Source organism: Mytilus galloprovincialis, chromosome 4, assembly GCF_965363235.1.
Source record: "Mytilus galloprovincialis chromosome 4, xbMytGall1.hap1.1, whole genome shotgun sequence".
Lineage (NCBI taxonomy): Eukaryota > Metazoa > Mollusca > Bivalvia > Mytilida > Mytilidae > Mytilus > Mytilus galloprovincialis.
Window position 1 is genome coordinate 102,529,666 of NC_134841.1, and position 22,667 is coordinate 102,552,332.

The window sequence follows — 22,667 nt, forward strand, 5'->3', positions numbered from 1 at the left end:
TCTTTGTTTTGTACGACTTTCGCAATATCTTTAGCCGTATTTTTCAAAGACACAGTGAACATGTCATAAATGATGAGACTTAACCCTTGTCGGCCATCTCTCGCACAACGACCTGCCTCTTGCCAGTAAGAGAATACAGATTTAGGACATCCAATATGTACTACTAAGTCTACGTCCCGTATGTCGAGACCCATACCCAAAGCAACACTGGACTAGTATATATTTGTTTAGGGGCCAGCTGAAGGACGCCTCCGGGTGCGGGAATTTCTCGCTACATTGAAGACCTGTTGGTGACCCTCTGCTGTTGTTGTTATTTATTTGGTCGGGTTGTTGTCTCTTTGACACATTCCCCATTTCCATTCTCAATTTTAATTTTCAACTTTAGCGAGCTCTGCACTACATTGGATACGGAAAACTGTGTGTCTGTTCGTAAGCAAAGGTCTTCGAAATGGTCTTATCGCACGATAACCAGTAGCGATGAGTCGATCTCGAACAGTTCTTGTTAAAAGGCTCCTGTATGCCCACCACTCTCTTTTTAGGATTGTATTGTATGCAATGGGTTTCCTTCTGACCAACCTTCATTATGCTTGATTTTCCCTAGCAAATGGTATAGGGGGTCTTCTTTATCTCGAAAGGTCTTTAACATCGTTTAGTGCCTTATTTTTATTCTCAAAACAACTTATAGTGGAATGGTGATGACCAAAAATACGTGCAGTTGTTTCAGCGACATCCCTGCTTCTTTCGTGCTGATAATCTGCCATCTTGCTGCAGTTTAGAGTTGTCGAGGACCCATTACAAGGTGTCAATCACATAACTTTAAAAACTTGGTTATTTAAAGTGTTGAAAACAATGAGGATGAAAACATCTGTTTTGCTGTTTACGGGTACAGTAGCTGCATGTGCAGATAAAAACTTATCGAGTCGATATTTATTGATTAAACTCAGGTGATACTTAAATAATGTTTAATTAGTTCTTTTTTACCAAATTATATCACAAAAAAATAAAAAGTGTTTTTTTTAATTTCAATTTCAACTTGGTGTTGCAATACTTTTTTCCATGTGTATAGGTAATTGAATTTGTTAAAATGGGGATCTTCTCGATCTCCTATATTTGAAGTTAATATTTAGCATTTATTACAGAGCCATTTCAAGATCCAGATCCAGATACAGATACAAATACACAAAACGAAATTTAAACACGGAACAAAAAAATTAGAGAGACTTCATAAGATACTGTGAAAATATTTTTATACGATCAAATGTCCAAAAGTTTACACTCCTGACATGTGTCTAGAGTTAAAAAAAAAATAAAAGGAGTAAATAAGAAAACCGTAATAACTTCCAAATAAAGAAAGAAATCCAAGATGAAGGACAGAAAACATATATATAGCACCAACGGAGTCCACAATTTTTAAAAACCTAAACATCACAAAGCTACTGGTCACAGCTCAATACCATCTTTTATATTGAAACCGCCAACAGCAGAACAACTTGCTCCTGTACTGCTACCAAACATTCATGAAAAATGTCGAAGTCCCGCAAGATTGAAGAGATCCGGTCCAAATTTAGTTCCCCTTTTCAAAAAAGACGAAACGTACTTAGCATCTTACTACAGACCAGTATCTCTAACATCCATCACATGCAATGTATTAGATAAAATTGAGAATGGAAATGGGGAATGTGCCAAAGAGACAACAACCCGACCATAGAAAAAAAAACAGCAGAAGGTCACCAACAGGTCTTCAATGTAGCGAGAAATTCCCGCACCCGGAGGCGTCCTTCAACTGGCCCCTAAACAAATATATACTAGTTCAGTGATAATGAACGACATACTAATTTCCAAATTGTACACAAGAAACTAGAACATAGTTCACAAAGCATCATCATGGATCACTTTGACAAAAATAGAATACTCACTGATGCACAATACAAATTCACAAAAGATGATCTTACGAATCCCAACTCATCCTACCCATCAATGACATTGCATAAAAGTAAAAAAATAAACTGCCAAGTAGACATTATCCTGCTAGACTTTGAAAAAGCAATTGACAAGTTACCACAAAACCGCCTACTACACAAGCTGGAATTCTTAGGTGTAAACCCCAATTCCCACAAATGGGTTTGCTCCTTCTTACATAGCAGAAAACAGAGCGTATTTACTAGGAGGAGCTGTGATAAAAACAACACACAAACTACACGGTATCTCACTCTAGACACAGTTGAAGTTAGCAAATACCTAGAAGTAACAATTAGCAACAACTTAACCTGTGATAAACACGTAAATAACACAGATGTCAAAGGTAGTACAACTTAAGGAATTATACTCAAAAACCTTAACGGATACACAAAACCTCTAAAGACAGCTTCATATGCACAGTGTGGAATCAAACAACAAAATAGGATCAAGGCAATAGAACAGGTACTGAAAAGAGCATCACGATTTGCGAATAACAACTACACAGACCGAACACCTGGCTGTGTCACAAATATAGTAAAAACTCTAAAATCGGATAGCCCCGAAGAACGGATGAAAACAAACAGACTATGCCTGCTCTTATAGACATAGACTGTCACTAATATTTGACTCAAAATCATAACCGGACCAGAGGAAAAACGGTTATACCAAGGATGAACATGTACAGATGCCTATACGAACAAATCATCAGGGATTAGAACAACTTACCACCATCAGTTTCATCGACCAACACAGTTGAGGAATTCAGGCATGGTATACAAGGAATCAAGTAGTCATATACACTCAAATATAAGAATCATATGAGTCCACTCCTTGACGGGAAGATAGATAGATAGATAAGTAACTGACTTTCTGTGTTTCGTCAGATCCAACCTATAAAGAAGTGGTGGTTTGAAGCATATACTACACATTTCTCCAAAACGAAATTCTTTCTTCTTCTACACTGAGTACAGTCAGGTCCGTATGCTCCACAGAGAGTCAAATTGTAAACAAGCAAATCACTGCCATTACCCAGCTAAAAGCCTCTTCCGAACAGTTGAAAGTCCCTACAATGTACTGGTTACCTAAATTACACAAACAACCATTTATATTTCGTGTCCGCCCCGCATTTAGTAAGTGTTCTACTACTAATCTGTCAGTGCTTCTTACTACCTTCCTTAGCTTACTTCTATCAAAGAACTGGTTATTAGGTTTTGTGATAAAGTTTATGAAAATGATGGTATTAATTATTTATGGAGTGTAAAAAATTCTTTAGAGGTTTAAGACAAAATACGTGCTTTTGATGGACCTTTAAATTCTGTTGAGAAAGGGTAAGGGTTAGGGTGTTCGGTGTGAGACAAGGCTTCGTGTTGAAGGCCGTACTTTGACCTATAATCTTTTTTTACTCTTTACACATTGTGACTATGATGTAGATTTGTCTTATCGGCACTCATACCACATCGTCTTATTTCTATTTAGCTGTGAAAATTATCGGCCCTTACAATTAGGAAAATTGTTAGGCGTAAAGTTTTCTTCACAACAATGGAGGAACTTCCTTTCCAATCACATAATAATCCATCATTCTAATCGGTTTCTGGTGGCAGAGACATTTCATTGACTGCTAAGTTAGATTCTAGCAGTAGTTATCAGTTAGTCCGTTTTTAGTATGTTGGCGTTTGTTTTTGCTACACTTCAGTGCTTCTTTGTTGTTCCGTTGTTTTCCTCTTATAGTTGTTGTGTTTCCCTCTGTTTTTGTTTGTAACCCGGATTTGTTTTCTCTGAATCTAATTACGATTTTTGAACAGCGGTAAACTAGTGTTGCCTTTCTTTATTTACTATTTGTATATCACAGGCATTTGTCTCAGAAAAAAAATCCTATATACATAGGAAATTTTTATTTGGGACAAGTGCCTGTGTTATATATAGTTGCAAATCTCTTGTAAAAAATCTCATCATAGATATATCAAGTCTATTTGCGCCAGACGGGCGTTACGTCTACAAAAGACTCGTCAGTAATAAAATCGAATCCAAAAAGTTAAAAAGGCCAAATGAAGTACGAAGTTGTAGAGCATTGAGGACCAAAATTCCTAAAAGTTTTGCCACATACAGCTAATGTAATCTATTCCTGAGGTAGACAAGCCCTATTAGTGTTGTAAAAATGATATGATACTTTATCTGCACAATATGAAGACTAGAGACGTAGATAGTACTATCTATGTCCAATGCTTATGACTGAACACTTTTATCAATAAGAATTTTGATTGTTTGATTTCTTTGCTGGTGGAAAATTGAAACGGAAGGTCAGTCAAAATGATTTTAACCGTTTCGTTTCTTCGATAAAAACAAGGCAATTCAATATTATCAAAGCAAATGATTTTCTAAATATATATATTATGAATTTTTCTTCTGACGGTTCTTGCTTACTTTTAATTGCAAGATAACTTGGTAGAAGTTAAATTATATACCATTGATACCATAAGTTTGACCCTTTTTCATAATTTATAAACGACGAACTAAATCCAACAACTTTTCAATATCTTAGATATGGCCAAAAGGAAGCTCGCGGTTATAAGATTTTCAGAAAAAAATCAAACACTTATTTTTCATTACAAATTTTATTAATTACCTTGAGTAGTTGTTACTTTATCATATGGTACAAAAATCATTCCAAAAAATCAATACGTGTTGGCCCCAGGTGACTTTTAAAATGTAGATATCATTGAAAAAGCTCCAAATTATTTCCCTTTGGTGCAAAAATGCAATTTTTTAGCATTGAAATTGAAATATCTTTTTTAACTCATCGGTGACCTATATTTTTTATTGTTGTTTTCAAATAAGCTGTACATAAACTAAATAATTGTAAAATTTAAGCGATTTCTGTAATTTAGTTCTTTTTTTATTTCGATATTACCGCTATTTCTCCTATTAGTTCAACAGAAAAAAAGGACATTAACAAAAATGTATGCTTCTTTCGACGCCAGATTGTGAGCGTAAATGAACGGTGACCCCATTTTTTTTAATTTCATTTTTCTATTAGTATAAGATAAACTTCATTTATAGAAAAATATAGCGAAATCCTATATTGAATAAAAAAAAAATTGATCTAGACCCGCGAGCCCCCTTAAGTTGCAATAACTGTCAATTGCTGTCGAGCGGAACTCACTTTGTGTTTCTTTATAATAAGTTTTTCTTTTTACAAATTAACCATGCCATCCATTAGTTTACAATTAAGCATGGGCTATATAGATCTGTATGATTAATTCATTTTTATTTAGGGGGGAGGGGGTATCTGGATTATCAGTGTTTGCTTCCTGGCATGCGATAGTTAGCAATATACCATAACATTGATACTTACTTGCTTCACAATTTCGATGATACTGTCATGGAAGTGATACGGTCTGTATAGTAGCTGTTGTCGTTTTTGGTCTCCAGAACATTTATTTTGCGTCTTTTGTGCCGTATTCCTGCGATGTAATGTAAGTCCCTTTTTATAATATAAGTTCTAAATGGAATAATTGTTATAATAGTGTTAACAACAAATTTTCTAGAGACACTTCTGTTAGGAGGAATAAATACACGTTGACAATCGAACTTCCTTATTCATCATAGCCACCGTTTTTCTAATCTCATTTTCGAGAGAAACATTTTTAATTTGATTATATATGAAGTGTAATTACCAATGAGACAAACTATACATCAGATTCCAACTAATGTAGATGTTATTAACTGCATGTTGATCATCGCACGGCCTCGTATAACTGGCAAACCCATCGCAAATTGTATGCTATAAAGGCACCGCTAAGATTTAAATATAAAGCAATTAATACGAGAAAGTAAGTAAACGACCTGACAAATGTTTACAAAATACTCAACAAAACACAAATATGATCTGCAGCAACAAACGACATCTACTGAATAATATGCTTCTCACTTGAGGACAGCGCATACAAAATGTCGCGGCGTGTTAAACAGGTTTGTTAGCGCCAAACACTCTCCTAATATGTGAAACAATGTGTCACAGCACACCGTAAGAAAACATTGCTCCAAAAACTGAAGTGAAAATACATTTTCTGTGAGTGAGGCTATTCTTGTATTTCAACTTGAAAGATAAAACTTAAAAATCACAAATGATATGCATGAACGATTTCTTTGATAACCTGTAGAAAAACTTGTTTCATTTTTATAATTTTTAACAAAAACAATATTTTAATCACTAATTTTAAAACGTCAAATCCACAGTTGACGTTTCGTAAGTATGGATTGCGTCGCCATGTTGACATGCTGATAATCCATGAATGTGAGTATAATGCAACATTATACCCGAAAATAAAACCAAATCATGTTAAAACTTCATTTTAATATCCAAATTTGGAGCGTACACGTTATGAAATACATAAACTTGTCATAGATACCGGAATTTATATTGTCACAATACGCTAGTAGCGCGTTTCGTCTTAAAAAGGCTTACAATACAGCATGGGTGTTTTCATTGGTAGGATTTCATGTTATATATAAATAGTTCCAATTTTGTATATTTTTAAAATCTCTTGTAACCATATCAGTTCAGGTCTATTTAAATTAAACTAAAGATCAAAAGTAGTCGGCAATTACAGTAAAACAAATATAGTGAAGTGTTTTGTTTTTTTTAAATTTCAGGAACTTTTTATAAAATGGCATATAGAACACTTGACACCCTTAGAGGTTTCCGCCTAGAAAATGGAGATGTATCCGAACTGGACGTTGAGATCAACATTGAAGAAGAAGAAAGTATTTTACAGCTTCTCAGAGAAAGACCAGATATTAGTGGAATTTTCCGTGAGGTGAATGTGAAGTCAGACATAGAGGAGGCAATACATACTGCTAGTACTGATTGCACTTCGCAAGTTTGCACTTCGAACCAACGAGCTGGAGAGCCAACATGCTTCTCATGTGCAAAGAAATGTAAGTTGGAATCTGGTCATGACATAAAGAAAGGAATGCACCTCGTACACGGTAGATATTTACCCGGCAATAAAGTTAATGATGCAATTAATAGAGCTTTCAGTGCTGTTTCTCGAAAAGTTAGATCAGAGCAGTGGTTCCTGTATGAACATCATGCTATTGTATCAGAGGTTTTAGAAACGAGTGATAAAACAGCAACTATAAAAGTAGTGGAATTCACATCATTGGGCTCATTAACATATGGGGTCATTGAAAGTAAAACACCTGTTGTCATTGATGTTGAAACTGACAGTCATATTTCTTATAGACAGTACGGCGAACTAAAGTACTCACCTGACGAAATCGTTGAACGAGCTAGAAGTCGTATTGGTGAAAGCGCATACAATTTAATGACCAATAATTGTGAACACGTTGCTGTTTGGTGTGTTTCAGGAGTAAAAGAAAGCTTTCAAGCAACCGATTTCGATGATAAAAAGTCTAGTAAAATTTTAAAATGGATAGAAACTGTGTTACGCAATATCACACGGTTTCAGCAAACAGATGGCACAAGGTTTGGTTCTCGTGTTGCAAAGTTCAAACCATTCGCTCTCAATTTTATTGTTTTTACAGGTGTATTTTTTCTTCTTGAACTGATTTTTAGTATTTTTAGATTTGTTAAGCTGAGAAAACTAAAGGAAAGCGGCTTTATTTGTCAAGCATGCTATAATAGAACAAAAATTTTCCTGATTGCAAATATAGTTTTTTCAATCATCGCCTCCATTGTATTGTCATTTATTCCATTGGTATCAGAGGTATACCTGACTGTCTCGTCAATCGCACTAGGAATAGTTGGAACTTTCATTTTTCCTGCATTATTCTCGTATTTGTACTGTAAAATCAAGACTGTGTTGAATCCTCTATATAACATTCCAAAGATGATGGTAAGAAAACATGAACATATTTTCCCAGGAGATGTCCTTACTATTCCAACAGACCACGATATCATTGTAAAAAATGCGACGCTCTTACCCAGAAATAAAGCAAGCGGGTTTGTTCATTTAGAAGTAGTTCACTTTAAATTCCAAGGACTAGTGTCGCATAGGACTATAGAGAAAGAGTGTTTTTCTTTTGAAATAAGCAACGACAAGTTGAATGTGTTTGATTATCCACCATCGGTCGTGTACTCCGATGAAGAAGTGGTCCAAAGAGCTTTGGAGAAAGTTGGCGATAAAAATTTCAACGCTGTGTGGTATAGATCGAGTCATATGTCAAAGTCTTGCAAGGTAACTTTTTAACTACTTACACTACACATGGAATCAGCCACTATGTTTTCCAAAAGTTTTAAAATAATAAACAGCAACTCATTGAATGTTGATAGGGTTAATGAAGTTTAGGAAAGCTGTCTTTTTCTTGAAAAGTGTCTACAGGATTTCTCTTGTAGGTGGGACATGGAAAAGTAAAACAAGAAAAGGAGAAGGCTCGGTAAAACCCTTTTGATCTGAAAACATATTTTTGTTTACCAGTTTAATTGTTTAAATGTAAACTCTTAGCAATTTACTATAAAGAGGAATACTTGTGTTCCATAAATAAAAGGCACAGACATCAAGTACCAGCCCAATACATTTATGTAGATTAGTGAAATCTTCACAACTTTAGTACTTGTGATAATTTTAAGACTTTTTTGTCTGAAAAGGAAGTGGTCGCATTTGTGTTCAGTCTTAATATTGAAATGTATGAAGTAAATGATGATAATACATAACATATATAAAGATTGTGACGGAACACGAAGTCGACCATTTACATTTTAGATTATAACCAATTGAAAAGTGACGTTTATAACCCTGCTGTCTGATTTGTTTTTGTACTCGTATGAAGCAGAATTCATTCGGAACCTTCTAAAAGAAAAGAAAAAAAGAAAAAACACCTTGCGAAATTCTTTAATTTTACTTTCCGATATATTGATGATGTTCTATCATTGAATAACCCATATTTCAGCCAATACCTACATCTCATATATCCCAGTGAACTTGAAATTAAGGATATTACTTATACTAGAAGGACTGCTTCATATCTTGATCTTTTCCTCAATATTGACGTAGATGGACGACTTCACACGAAAATCTATGATAAACGGGACGATTTCAACTTCCCAATTATCAATTTCTCATTTCTCAGCAGTAACATACCCTCTGTCCCTTCGTATGGTCTTTACATATCACAATTAATACGTTATTCTCGTGCTTGTTCACACTATACGGCCTTCATATACAGGAGTGTGCTCCTTACGCAGAAACTGCTCCAACAAAGTTATGAGGAGGACAGATTAAAATTGACACTCCGTAAATTTTATGGACACCATTACGAATTGATGGATCCATACGATGTGTCTTTGACTAAACTAGCTAAGGACATTTTTACCACATGGTAGATTGTGGTTTGTCATTATGTCGTCTTATCTTTTAATTACCAAACGTGACTTATTCCTGATTGTGACTGTTTTGCTGAGTGTGAATTCGCATTACTATTAGACGTGTTACGGTACTTGTCTATCCCAAATTCATGTATTTAGTTTAAATGTTTAATGTTATATTTGTAATTCTCATCGGATTTTGTCAAATGTGTTGACGTCTTTTCTATTATATTTATGTGTTATAGTAAAGAAAATTAATCACCGTAATCATTTATTAAGATTTGATTTCGTTCAACGTAATCAGTACGATATTTTAAGTTTGAAGTTAGATTCAAAACAAACCGGACATAGCTTTATAATATAGTTAATTGCTACCTTAGTTTGCTATCAATAAGTATTAAAATGTGCATTGTTATTAAATGCAATATCAGTATTTAGTTCAAATATAATCTTAAATCAATCCTAATTCTATCTTATTCATTCATATGTGACGTCATTTTTCATTTTTTGATGATCTGTTTTACAAATTGTCATTTTTTACAATTTCAAATATGACTTCACTTGGCGTTGAGGTTTAAACTTATTCGGATGTGTCTACATTTTGTGTTGCAAATGTCTGGTTATGTAATGTATTTCAGTTGTTTCCTGTAATTAGTTAATACTTCAGTTTAATCATGTACCAAGTCAGGAATATGACAGTTGTTATCCATTCGTTTGATGTGTTTGGACTTTTGATTTTGCCTTTTGATTTTTGATTTTCCTTTTTTGAATTTCCTCGGAGTTCAGTATTTTTGTGTTTTTACTTTTTTTTTTGTATAGTAATTTTATAAATTTACTGTTTGCAAAAGTATAAATTATTCTAAATAATAGGGATGTTCTGGTAACTAACAGAAAACCCTGGCCGTTTTTGGCACAACTTTTTTTTTTATCTTTGGTCCTCGATGCAGTTCGACTATGTGCTTGTTTCGGCTTTTAAACTTTTGTATCTGGGCGTCACTAGTAGATCTTGTGTGAACAAAATGCACTTCTGGCGTAATAAAATTTTGAAATTTTTGCCTTTTGTTGGCTGTTGTTCGTGTGTTTCTTTGTCAATTGTGTTCTCCAATTTATTTATATTGTAGTCCTGTAATGTTGTGTTGTCATTTTAATGTTATATTTTACATGGCTATAAAAGAGGGAGGTTTGGCATGCCACAAAACCAGGTTCAACCCACCATTGTTTCCTTTAAAAATGTCCTGTACCAAGTCAGGAATATGGCCATTGTTATATTATAGTTCGTTTCTGTGTGTGTTACATTGTAACGTTGCGTCGTTTGTTTTCTCTTATTTTTGAGTGTAAATTCACATTGCGATAAGACGTGTCACGGTACTTGTCTATCCCAAATTCATGTATTTGGTTTTGATGTTATATTTGTTATTCTCGTGGGATTTTGTCTGATGCTTGGTCCGTTTCTGTGTGTGTTACATTGTAGTGTTGTGTCGTTGTTCTCCTCTTATATTTAATGCGTTTCCCTCAGTTTTAGTTTGTTACCCCGATTTTGTTTTTTGTCCATGGATTTATGAGTTTGAACAGCGGTATACTACTGTTGCCTTTATTTATGGCATATTCGATAGAATTTTCATATTGAACAGTAAAATGGCTGTCACAGATTTTGCATACAACCTTGGCTCGTTGAACTTCAACTGAAAATCGAAAAAAAAATATCTCTTTTATCATCTTAAATATTGCTGATTGATTTCTTTATAATGAGTGATTATATGTATATGTTACAGTAAATAGGTGAAATTAGGAATTACATGTAATTACTAAACATTTCAGTAAATACCTGTAATTACTAGCCAATTTAGTAATTACATGTATTTACTAGTTGTTTCAGTGATTACTGGTAATCACTGATTTTTAATGTCATTTTTACAGCTATTTACTAACTTGATGTTTTTGTTTTAAAATTCAAAGTTAGTTCAAGATACCAAATAAAAAAGTAAAGGGTAGGGTATTTTAAGTGAGCTTACTTAGGGATGTTGGAATATAAGACACATCAAAAGTGCATACTCTTTAGTGTTTTATGAATTGAAACTGGAAAATGGTTGTTTTATAGGTTTTGAAACTCCGTAAATATATGCATGCAAGACAATGATATCAATTCAAAATTGATTTTCATAATTTTGTTAAACTAAAATCTCCATCATGCACTGTGGTTTAAAACTTTAAAATCATTTTCTCCAAATATCCTGGATTTCTACCAAACTTGGACAGAAGCTTAATGCTTATGATCATAAGATAATATCCAAAAGTAAAGTTTGAAAAAAAATCCTTTTTTTCGTATATTACTTATAAAAGGACTAGTTTTTCCCCAGTTAACATTACATACACTCTGCAGTTAAAGTTTTTAAAACATTAGAATTTATAAACCATCCTGGATTTTTACCCAATTTTGACAGAAGCTTCTTACAGTACTAGTCAAAATATAGTATCTAGAGGAAAATTTTATATTTTTTCCTCATTTTTGTTGAGCCTGCGATTAACAGCAAAAGAAGACTATTTGTTCTGCAAAACCCTTACAATTTTAATAGCTTAATACATCAATAACCCATCTCCAGCTAGGAAGGTATTCAATGAGGTCCAAATATTCACTCGCAAGTGCACAACTCATCAACCTTGTTTCTCAGCTAATTTAATAAAATAGAACCAGATTGGCTGCTAACAGTGAATTATAATTTCACTATATCATTTTTATTAATGATTTAACAACAACAAAAAAAGATATTTATTTTTTTATATCTAGAAGCTAATGACAGAACTTTATCTTATCTTTATAAGGTAATAAGTCTAAATATTCTTCAAATTCAAAGTTTTCTTTAAAAAGTTAAAACATAATGCTTTGGGAGAATTTTCCATTTCTGATTTCCATGTCTGCTGAAATTGGTAAAAAATTATCTGTATAATGGTCAACTTTAACCATTTTGGATAAAAACTAAAGTTACTCTGATTTAACCAAATATTCGAAAGTCCATATTTATTCAATAGATTTTTTTATACAAATCAACCATTCAAAATTTTAAGAGTACTAACTGATCTTCTAGTTAGTATTACCATAACTTTTGATCATCTAACCATAATACAACATTGTTTTAGCAGTCAGTAAATAGGTGTAAAAATTCATTTTAAAATTAGTAATTACTGGTAATAACTGGGCCGTTTAAGGAATTACTTGTATTAACTAAGTGCATCAGGAATTACCTGTAATTCCTAAATTTTAGTAATTACATGTAATTCCTATTTTCACCTATTTACTGTAACATATATAAAGTACATAAATTCGGCAAAAAACCTTCTACAATTTGTCTTGATATCATCAAATCTCTAATTATACTCGATAGATTTTTTAAAAACTAAATGTTGACATATAATTTTCTGTTTTAATGATATAAAATAATCATATGGTCACCGACTTGTTTTTTGTCTAATAATCAATGTGTAATATGATTGGTAGTGAAAAAACGTCAAAAATCAACGTTTTACAGCCAACAACGCGGTGACGTAACTATTATTTCGACTTTTTTGGGGGCATTTTTTCACTTAAAAGAATAATGTATACCGTAAAAATAAAGTAGATGACCCTATCATTATTTTGCATCATTAAAACGCAGATCGATGTATCAACAACATATAGTTTTCAAAGAAAAATCTATGGAGTAGAATCAGGAATTTGATAATTTTTAGACAACTTTTAGAAGTTTGTTCGCAGATTTTATGTGCTTTCTATAAAAATGTTCACCCGTTTTGTAAGAATTCAACTAGTAATATTTCAAATGATAAATGAGATAAATGATTATTTTTTCAATTTTCAGTTGAAGTTCTTCGAGCTAGAGTTTAATGCAAAATTTTACTGAAATATTTGACATAGCCCATTTACTGTAACTTGACCTCAATTTAAATCTTTGACATAAACTAATTGAATCAACTAGACACTTATGTGCAAAACATGTAAAAAATCTTGCATCAGATGTACTTGGAAAGTTAGGCCAAACTAGCCCTTTCAAGACCATCTCCTTTCAACAATACTCCCATCAATTTAAAATATATTTATAAGACACAACAAAGAATACATGCATAGAATTCCTATTTTTATCATGATTATTTAATAAAATAGTGCACCAGTAGTTGAAATATAGCTTCAAGTGCATTGGGAAGTTGTTTGTGACATCATGTAACTTTATTTGGATATGTCTTTTAAAAAAATCGTTTAATGGGTTAAACATTTTTGATATACGTCACGTCTTTTGGTGGTCTGTCCGATCATCAGTCTGTGTGTCTGGTCGTAGTTTTCCTTTTTACAAATTGTGACTTGGATGGAGAGTCTCATTGACACTCATATCACATCTTCAATCTTATATCTACCAGAGATTATAAAATAAATTAAAACACGTCCCTTGGAATTATTGTTTTAATATGATTGATTATTTGTGGCTTAATGTTTTCATCAGCCAATGTAAAATGAATATATATGTGATAGGGACAGACATTTTGCCTTGCAACAGACCACCTACGGACCCGGAAAGAATTATTGCAAGGGTTCTTAACGTGCAGAAAACGTGGCATTATCTCTTCACAAGACATAATACTTTACGTCCCAATTATGATCGGACGTGGTTGCAAACGGGATACATGCCGCACAGCCAAACTGACGTTCCACTTTGGACAGTGTTTTACTGCTGATAGGAAAAGATCTTTGATGATCATATTTCTATCCCCTAGTCACCTTTGGGGAGACAGTCAAAGAAGACATGTCTTGTGCAATGCCAAAAAAAGTATCGAAATGCAGTAGGACAGTTATGATTTATCTTTATTTTAAATAGTTATCATGTTATATATAGATGGAGCCATCTCTATATAGAACAAAACCCATGTAGGTGTGTATTCATACACTCCATAAAATAAAAAAATAGTTATTTTTTAATTCAGTGATCACAAAATATATTAAAATCAATCGGGTCCAGGACCAATCCAGTATCTCTCTATTATCATAATCCTTAGTAGTTGATTTGATTTTCTACGTGCATATATTTGGAGTTACTTAGAGCTGGTATATTCAGTGTAGGATAAATATTTCTTTTCTTAAGGGGGCTCGCGGGTATAAATCATTTTTTTCTAATATAGGATTACGCTATATTTTTCTATAAATGAACTTTATCATGAAAAATGAAATAAAATAAATGGGGTCACCGTTCATTTAAGCTCACAGTCTGCCTCCTAAAGAAGCATGTTTTTTTGTTACTGTCCTTTTTTTCTGTTGAACTAATAGGAGACATATTGGTAATATAGAAATAAAATAAAACTAAATTACAGAAATCGCTTACATTTTACAATTATTTAGTTGAAGTACAGCTTATTTAAAAAAAATAAAGAATATAGGTCACCGATGAGTTAAAAAAGATATTTCAATTTTAGTGCCCAAAAATGGCATTTTTACACCAGAGGGAGATAATTTAGAGCTTTTTCAATGACATTTGTTTGGGTGATTTTTGTACCATATCATAAAGTTATAATAGTGTAATAAATAAAATTTGTAATGAAATTTTTGAACCGGCGAGCCTCCTTAAAGTACATTTTCTGCATTCATTTTTATATTTTATAAATTTCAACTTGCATGCTGGTAGTATACTTATTGAGTGTGTATTTTAGGAATAGAAATCCAGATATTTTTGGGAATTTAAGTATCCATGAAAATATATTTTTCTCTTAAATGAAATTTATAAATCCACGGTAGTTGAAACACACATCTCATTTTCATCGAGATTACTGGCCCAAAGTATATTGAATTTACCTGAGGTTAAAGTTGAAGTGATGTTAGTTATTATGTCATTTTGAGGTGAACCACGAATGGTAAGTCAATGATGATTAATGTCTAGTGAGCTTTATCAGCATTAGCACGTTCCATGACGATTTTTTGACACCACTCTCGTAGTCATGATCTTATGACATAGTTTTAATGGTACAGTTTGTGACTAGGTCTGTTTGAAGGGAAACTTTTGCGGAAAGTCAGTGATATCTGGTATGAAGTTGAACTAGTATTAGAACAATCCCATCCCATTGAGATTATATGCCCTTATACTCTTATTCATGATTCATTTTGAAAGGTCACATAGCTCTTCAACAAGTTTAAATTTACGGTTTGAACGTTCCTGCTGATGGTTAATCAAGAAAAGCACTTTGGAAGAATGCATTTTAAAACGTGATGTTTTCATTTTCGTGGTTATTATATGGTTATCAAACCATAAAAATTGGATTTATAAATCAATACAAAAATAATGTCAATAAAGGCAAAAGTAGTATACCGCTGCTCGATAGTCATAAATCGAGAAAACATCCGGATTACAAACTAAAACTGAGGGAAACACATCAAGTATAAGAGGAAAACAACAAGTCAACATATATATGGCCACACATAGTTTCTGTCGTTTCACCGACACATACCAGTTTGCAAAGGTTCTAACTACATGTATCTAATTGTTGATTCACAATAAATATCTGTGATGTCGTCCAAGTGTATGGCACGCCGTTTTTATATTTATTCAAATTTGAAGATATCTTATTTATTTAACAATATATCTTTTTAAGTATTAAGATATCTTTAATTTTTATAAGATATCTTATTAAATTTGAAAGTAAATAAGATATCTCTATTAGTTTATAAGATATCTCTTTAAGTTAATAAGATATATCTATTAATTAATAAGATATCTTATAAAGTATATAAGATATCTTACTTCTTTATAAAGATATCTTTTAAATACATACTTTATAAGATATCTTATTAATTAATAGAGATATCTTATAAACTAATAGAGATATCCTATTAATTAATAGAGATATCTTATAAACTAATAGAGATATCTTATTAACTTATGGATATATCTTATTAAGTAAATAAGATATCTCTATTATTAACTATATAAAAGATATCTTATATAGTTAATAAGATATCTTATAAATTAATAGAGATATCTTATATTTTAAATAAGATATCTTATATATTTAATAAGATATCTTTATAAACATTTTTATAAGATATCTTATTTAATATATAAGATATCTTATTTAATAAATCAGATATCTCAATTAATATATAAGATATCTCATTTTGTTATTAAGATATCTCAATTAGTTTATAAGATATCTCGAAATTGAATAAATATAATAACGGCGTGCCATACAAGTGAGGCATATATTTTAGTTAAATATCGATAAAGGGAATTTAGTGCTCTGCAGGTTTTGCAGGTTTTTTTTTGTTATCCATTGCAAAACAGTGTTTTGAAGGATTGCAATCTCACCTTTAAAGGAAACATCATTACAAGTTCTGAGTGTATTAAAAATCTGGGCGTTCATTTTGATAAGACTCTGTTTCGAGATCATGTTTTTATCAAATACGAAATATAGGCCGCATACGTCCGTACATCAACGAGGATGCATGTAAAACTCTGGTCAATTCGTTAATCATTTCTCGATTGGATTATGGCAACGCTTTACTCTATGGACTACCAGCTTACATGATTCAGAGACTACAAAGGGTTCAGAACACTGCTGCGCGAGTAGTTACAAGAAAAAAGAAATACGAACACATTACTTCGACACTTGAGTCTCTTCACTGGCTGCCTGTGCAATACAGGGTGCAATACAAAATATCATTATATGTATTCAAGTCCGTGAAACATGATTATGAAGCGCCATTATATCTTAGTGAACTTGTAAATTTATACAGGCCATCAAGATCATTAAGGTCTGAAAACTACTTAACACTCGTAACTCCTATTGTGCGAACCAAAACCTACGGCAATAGAAGATTTGATCAAGCAGCGGCCATCCTTTGGAATGCATTACCAAAAAAACTTCAAAATGCAAAGTCGGTGCCTGTATTCAAAAAGAACTTAAAAACTCACTTTTTTCGACAAGCATTTTTAATCCCTTAAATTCGTTTCTGTGATACATTGTGCCATAGACGTTAGCCTGCTTTTAATTTATCGAACCTTTCTTTTAACTGGAGATATGTTTCATTTATAATATGTACATTGTATGTTTTTTTAGTAGCACACATATTTTTCATTTCAGTAATTATATTTTTACATGGTAATATTCCTTTTTCATCTTTTGAATACGTTTTCAAATTTTAACTTATATTTGATAATTTGTAATAGCAATCTTATTTTAGACTTGTTTGGCTATTTATTTTACCAACTTTATTCAGTATAATTTTTTACTCGTTTTTTTTTATTTTGATTCATTGATATATATATTCCACTTTTTTGAAAAAAAATTCCACATCATTAATCCTTTTATCTAGAAAAGTTTTAAGACTTAAATATTTATTTTGTGAGTTCATGTTTTATATTTTTATCACTGTCTGTGTGTATATTTCGTTTAACGTGATGTAAAGCGCTTTGAGTAATATTGTTTTAGATTTAGCGCTATAGAAAAATTGTAATAATAATAATAATAATAATAATAATAATAATAATAATAATAATAATAATAATAATAAAGTGTTGTCCAGAGTCAATGAAGATCAACATGTCTTGCAGCTGAATTGTACACTACTTTGTTTAATAGAAGATCATTGCTGTGGTTCTTAGTGTTATGATCTAACTATGCACGTATATCAACTATTGGTCATATCTAGTGATACGGGACACCTGTTCTTTCAGACGACAATGAGTCCTTGATGACGTCTGCAAAGTAGAGAAAAACAAATAGATACGACATTCACCGAGTTTTAACTTCGTTTTTAACTCGATTATCTGGACTTTGATGTTTTTGACTAAGTGCATTATATTCTTTTAAGTATATGACAAAAATTTAAGTTACAAAACAGAAATAATTAATAACCAAAACACAGAAGTCCAGCTAATGCAATCCAAAAATGTAATCAGTTAGTGGTACAAAATAACAGATAAAATATCCAAATATAAAGAGGATACTATTAAAACTCATGAATCGAAAATAAACTGACAACACTGTTGCTAAAAAAGAAAAAGACAAACCGACGAACAAAAATACTGTGGATTCATTTATTTTCGTGGGAACTAATTTTCGTGGATTAAAAAGAACTTAATTCATGGATATTTCATTTCTTGGTTTTGCCGTCGTATTCACACACGCCTATAGAAAATGTGTAATTCGTTAAACATTTTATTTCTTGGTTCACCTGTACCCACGAAATACACGAAAATAAGTATCCAACGATTAATAATGAATCTACAGAAAAAAGTATAAGCAACACGAACCTCACCAACAACTAGGGTCGATCTCAGGTACTCCGGAAGAGTAAGCAGACCCTGTTCCACATGTGGCACCCGTCGTGTTGCTAATGTTAGAACAAACCCGGTATTAGGTCTAATTCGATAGGTCACATTAATGTACCCGGTTAACCCTAATGTCAAATATACGTATAAAAAGCATTTTTTTTTATGTTTCAGATACCAAATTATTTGGAAGAATACAGGTTTTCTTTCAAAAAAGTTGAAGCGATAGAACGTACAGTGAAAATGGCAGACGACGTAAAACCTGGGGATATGATAAATTTTCGTTATTATGGACTTCCTCATTTTGGTATTGTTGTTGCAAAATTACCACCAGCCGACTTTGTTGAAATAGAGTTTTACCATGTGGAAGGAGGAGTAGTAACTCGTTGTGAAAGGAAATTTGATCTTGACACTAACAAAATACTACGACATAGATACGATGAGAAAGACCGTTTACCAATCGAAGAAACTTTGGCTAGAGCTGAAGAGAAAATTGGAGAAGAGAATTACCAGTTTTGTGTTTACAAGTCATCTCGATTAGCACGAGATTGTGTGTTAAAAACTGGGAAGTAAACAGCGAAATCACGGCTTAGATTTTTTCTACCGTATTTAAAATTATAAGATTATCCAAAGGTTGTGACAGTTTAGATGTTATAACTGCATTGAGGGCAGTCCTCAAACAAAAAAAATATTAAAAACGTCTTAACCGATCCAAGTTTGTATAATATTTCACATTTGCCAACGGTAGGGCATTTGCAGCAGAAACTACATATTTAAGCCTCCTAAACGAATAGCAGTCTAATAATGATTAGAAAAATAAGTTTTCGAACTGTAAAACCTGTACTAAAACCGGAGTTACTGGAAACAAGTAATGACAGGAAAATGAGGGACTCATTCTATGTTTTTTCATTTATGCCCTCTGGGGAAACTGTAAAACTGTCCGTAACTTTCTTATCCAAAATCTTTCCCGAGCGACTCTGTCGACCTTCGACCAACCCTCGTTGTGGTCTATGATTGTGATGGTAAGGTTTTTGAGATCAGCTTGTGTGTGCCCAGGTGATCTGAAATGACGACTTACGGGTAGGTCGGGCTTGCAAGTGTAGTCACTTCGATGACTATTCATACGTTTGTTGAATGGCTGCTCTGTCTCGCCAACATACTGCATGCCACATCGACACTGAAGGAGGTATACAACATTCTGGGTTTTGCAAGTTACATTGCAAAATATAGTGTACACATACCCAGTCGAGTGGCAAGTAAATGTTTGAGTATTTAGTATTTGTTGACAAGTCAGACAACGTCTGTTACCACATGACTTGCACCATCCTGCAATTGAACAGCTTTTATTTGAGGAGACGTCAGCTCTAACAAATAAGTCTTTGAGACTTGCTTGTCTCCGAAAAGCTAAGACAGGAGGATTTGGAAAGATCTTGGATAGTTTAGGGGGTTTGGCAATAGTTTGCCAATTGGCACGGATCAAACGTGAAAGGTTAGTAAAGGCTGGATTGTATGTTAGAACAAACGGGACTTTTTTGCTGCGCCTCTTCCGTTTGTACTGTAAGAGGTCATTGCGGCTGTTATTGTTAGCGCGCGCAAACCCCGTATCTATGTCCAATTTCTTATAACCTCGTTTTGTCAAAAATCCTCGAAGTTCCTGTAACCGTTTCGTCACAGCCTCCTCAGAGGAGCAAATCCGCTTGACTCTGGGAGCTTTACTGTACGGGATACTTTTTGTACAGTGTTTGGGGTGACAGCTTTGGGGAGAAAGGTACTGATGTTTATCTGTAGGTTTGCAGTAGAGGTCTGTTGATATAACACCATCCTTTATAGATGTGGTTGTGTTTAAGAAAGATATCTTAGAGTCGGAAATTTCATACGTAAATTTAATTGAATGGTGGGCGTTGTTTGCATGTCTGATGAAATCATCCAGTTTTTGTTGGGATTCAATCCATTTCATGTCAACATCATCAATGAAACGGAACCAAGACAAAGGTTTGGATAAAGATGCTGCAATAATTTGTTTTTCTAATTTGCCCATGAAAATATTGGCGTAAGACGGTGCCATTTTCGTCCCCATCACTGTCCCGTTTATTTGAAGGTAATGATCACCATTAAAGGTGAAATTATTGCATTTCAGGACCAGAGTAAGCAGCTGGACTAAACATTCAGTAGGTGGTTCTAAAATGTTGTGCGAGTCCCATATTTCCCTACACGATTGTATGCCGTCATCACGAGGTATGTTGGCAAAGGAGGGTTTCCTCAGGAAGAGGGTTCATGGATTCCATTTTACGAAGATAATCTGTAGTGTCTTGAATGTGGGAAGGAAGATTTTTTACATTAGATCTTAAATGAAAATCGACGAATTCCGAGTCGGATGGCCGTTTGCGGATACAATGGGTCTACCAGGGTTGTTAACCTTGTGTATTTTGGGAAGAAGATACAATCGACCAGGCTTGGCATTCTCTGGTTTTAAATAACCAATTGTATCCTCATCTATGTGACCGTCATTGTACATGGTTTGTAACACAGTGATAATTTTGGAGCTAAACTCGGAAGTAGGGTCATAGTCTAGTTTCTTATAAAATCTCTCATTAGAGAGCTGACGCACTGCTTCCGCGATGTAGTTAGTTTTGTCCATTATCACAACGGCACTGCCCTTGTCTGCTGGTTTTATCACAATATCATCTCGGTTTCTCAGCGATTTTATGGCTTTTTTCTCGTCAGGAGAGGTATTATAAAATGACGAATACTTGTTGCTAGCTAGATGAACAACATCCGATTTGATTTTGTCGGTAACATCTTCCAGTGTAGCAGATTTACTAGGTTTTGGAATCCATGAACTCTTCTTTATAAAATGTGGAATTATGATTTCTTCCCCCGAGTCAGACGTGTCTGAGTCTTCCTCATTATCCACCTCTTTATCCTTGTTACCAAAATATTCTTTGATTCTGAGGGTTCTGGCAAAGTTATCAAGGTCATCTCCCAGTTTCATATTATCTATGTTATTAAAATTCAAACCCTTAGACAAGACTTTAGTTTCGTCCTCAGATAAAGAGACTGAGGATAAATTGACAACCGTGTTGTTGGGATTGGTCGGAACTCGAATTTTTCTTTGAAATCTACGATTTCGAGGCTTTTTATTTAATTTTTTAGAGGGTCTGATTAAAGGGTGGTTAATTTGCACACCTTCACGTTTAAATTTGTTAATCTGTTTGACGTGGAGCTTATGTGATTCAATATAGTTGATATCACCAAGACATACTTGAATTTCGTCAAGTTCAGGATCAGACAATTGTTCACGAGATCGGCAGTGTAAAAGAGGGACGAAAGATACCAAAGGGACAGTTAAATTATCACGTAGTTTATATAAATGATCTACTTGATGAATTGCTTCTTGGCGTAAAAGATCCACAGACTAAACGAACTGTGGTATAGAATGTTATTCCATCTGTGAAAATATGTAGTTTCTGTTGCAATTGCCCTACCGTTGTCAAAAATGAAATATTATACAAACTTGGATCGGTTAGGACGTTTTTAATTTTTTTTGTTTGAGAACTGCCCTCAATGCAGTTATAACATATAAACTGTCACAACCTTTGGAAATTTAGAGTTGTGCCAGTTCACATCGAAAATAACTATTTTCATTTGGCATATCTTTGTAATCTTTGCGCCGTGTTTGGAAATTTTAAAATTGTATCAACGTCTGTGGTGTTCGCTTAAATTGTAAAATTGTATAAATTTCAAGATTTAGAAAAAGTTTCTCAGTTTGAATATTTTGACATGATTCATTTGACATCGTGCTATTATTGAAGAAGGATATCTGTTATCCGAAATATCTAATATTTGTTCATTTTATAGTTATTTAATGGTGATGTTGTACCCTTTTTGACTTGTTATATATATATTTATATATATATGTAAAGGGCAAAAGTAGTATACTGCTGTTTGAAATTCATAAACCGATTGAGAAAAAAAAAACAAATCCGGGTTACAAAATAAAACTGAGGAAAACATATTAAATATAAAAGGAGAACAACGACACTTTTTTCCAGGTTAATATAATTTTTGTAAATTTGATATGT

At 33.1% G+C, this 22,667-nt stretch overlaps 1 protein-coding gene across 1 annotated transcript; it reads left to right on the plus strand.

Annotated features, from left to right (window-relative positions):
* Positions 1 to 4,152: 4,152 nt before the first annotated feature.
* On the plus strand, positions 4,153 to 19,200 carry LOC143073667 (uncharacterized). The gene is made up of 3 exons (XM_076249377.1): positions 4,153 to 4,256; positions 6,613 to 8,159; positions 18,760 to 19,200. The coding sequence occupies exons 2-3, from the start codon at positions 6,627 to 6,629 to the stop codon at positions 19,156 to 19,158; spliced, it is 1,932 nt and encodes a 643-aa protein (XP_076105492.1). The 5' UTR covers positions 4,153 to 4,256; positions 6,613 to 6,626; the 3' UTR covers positions 19,159 to 19,200.
* Positions 19,201 to 22,667: the final 3,467 nt, after the last annotated feature.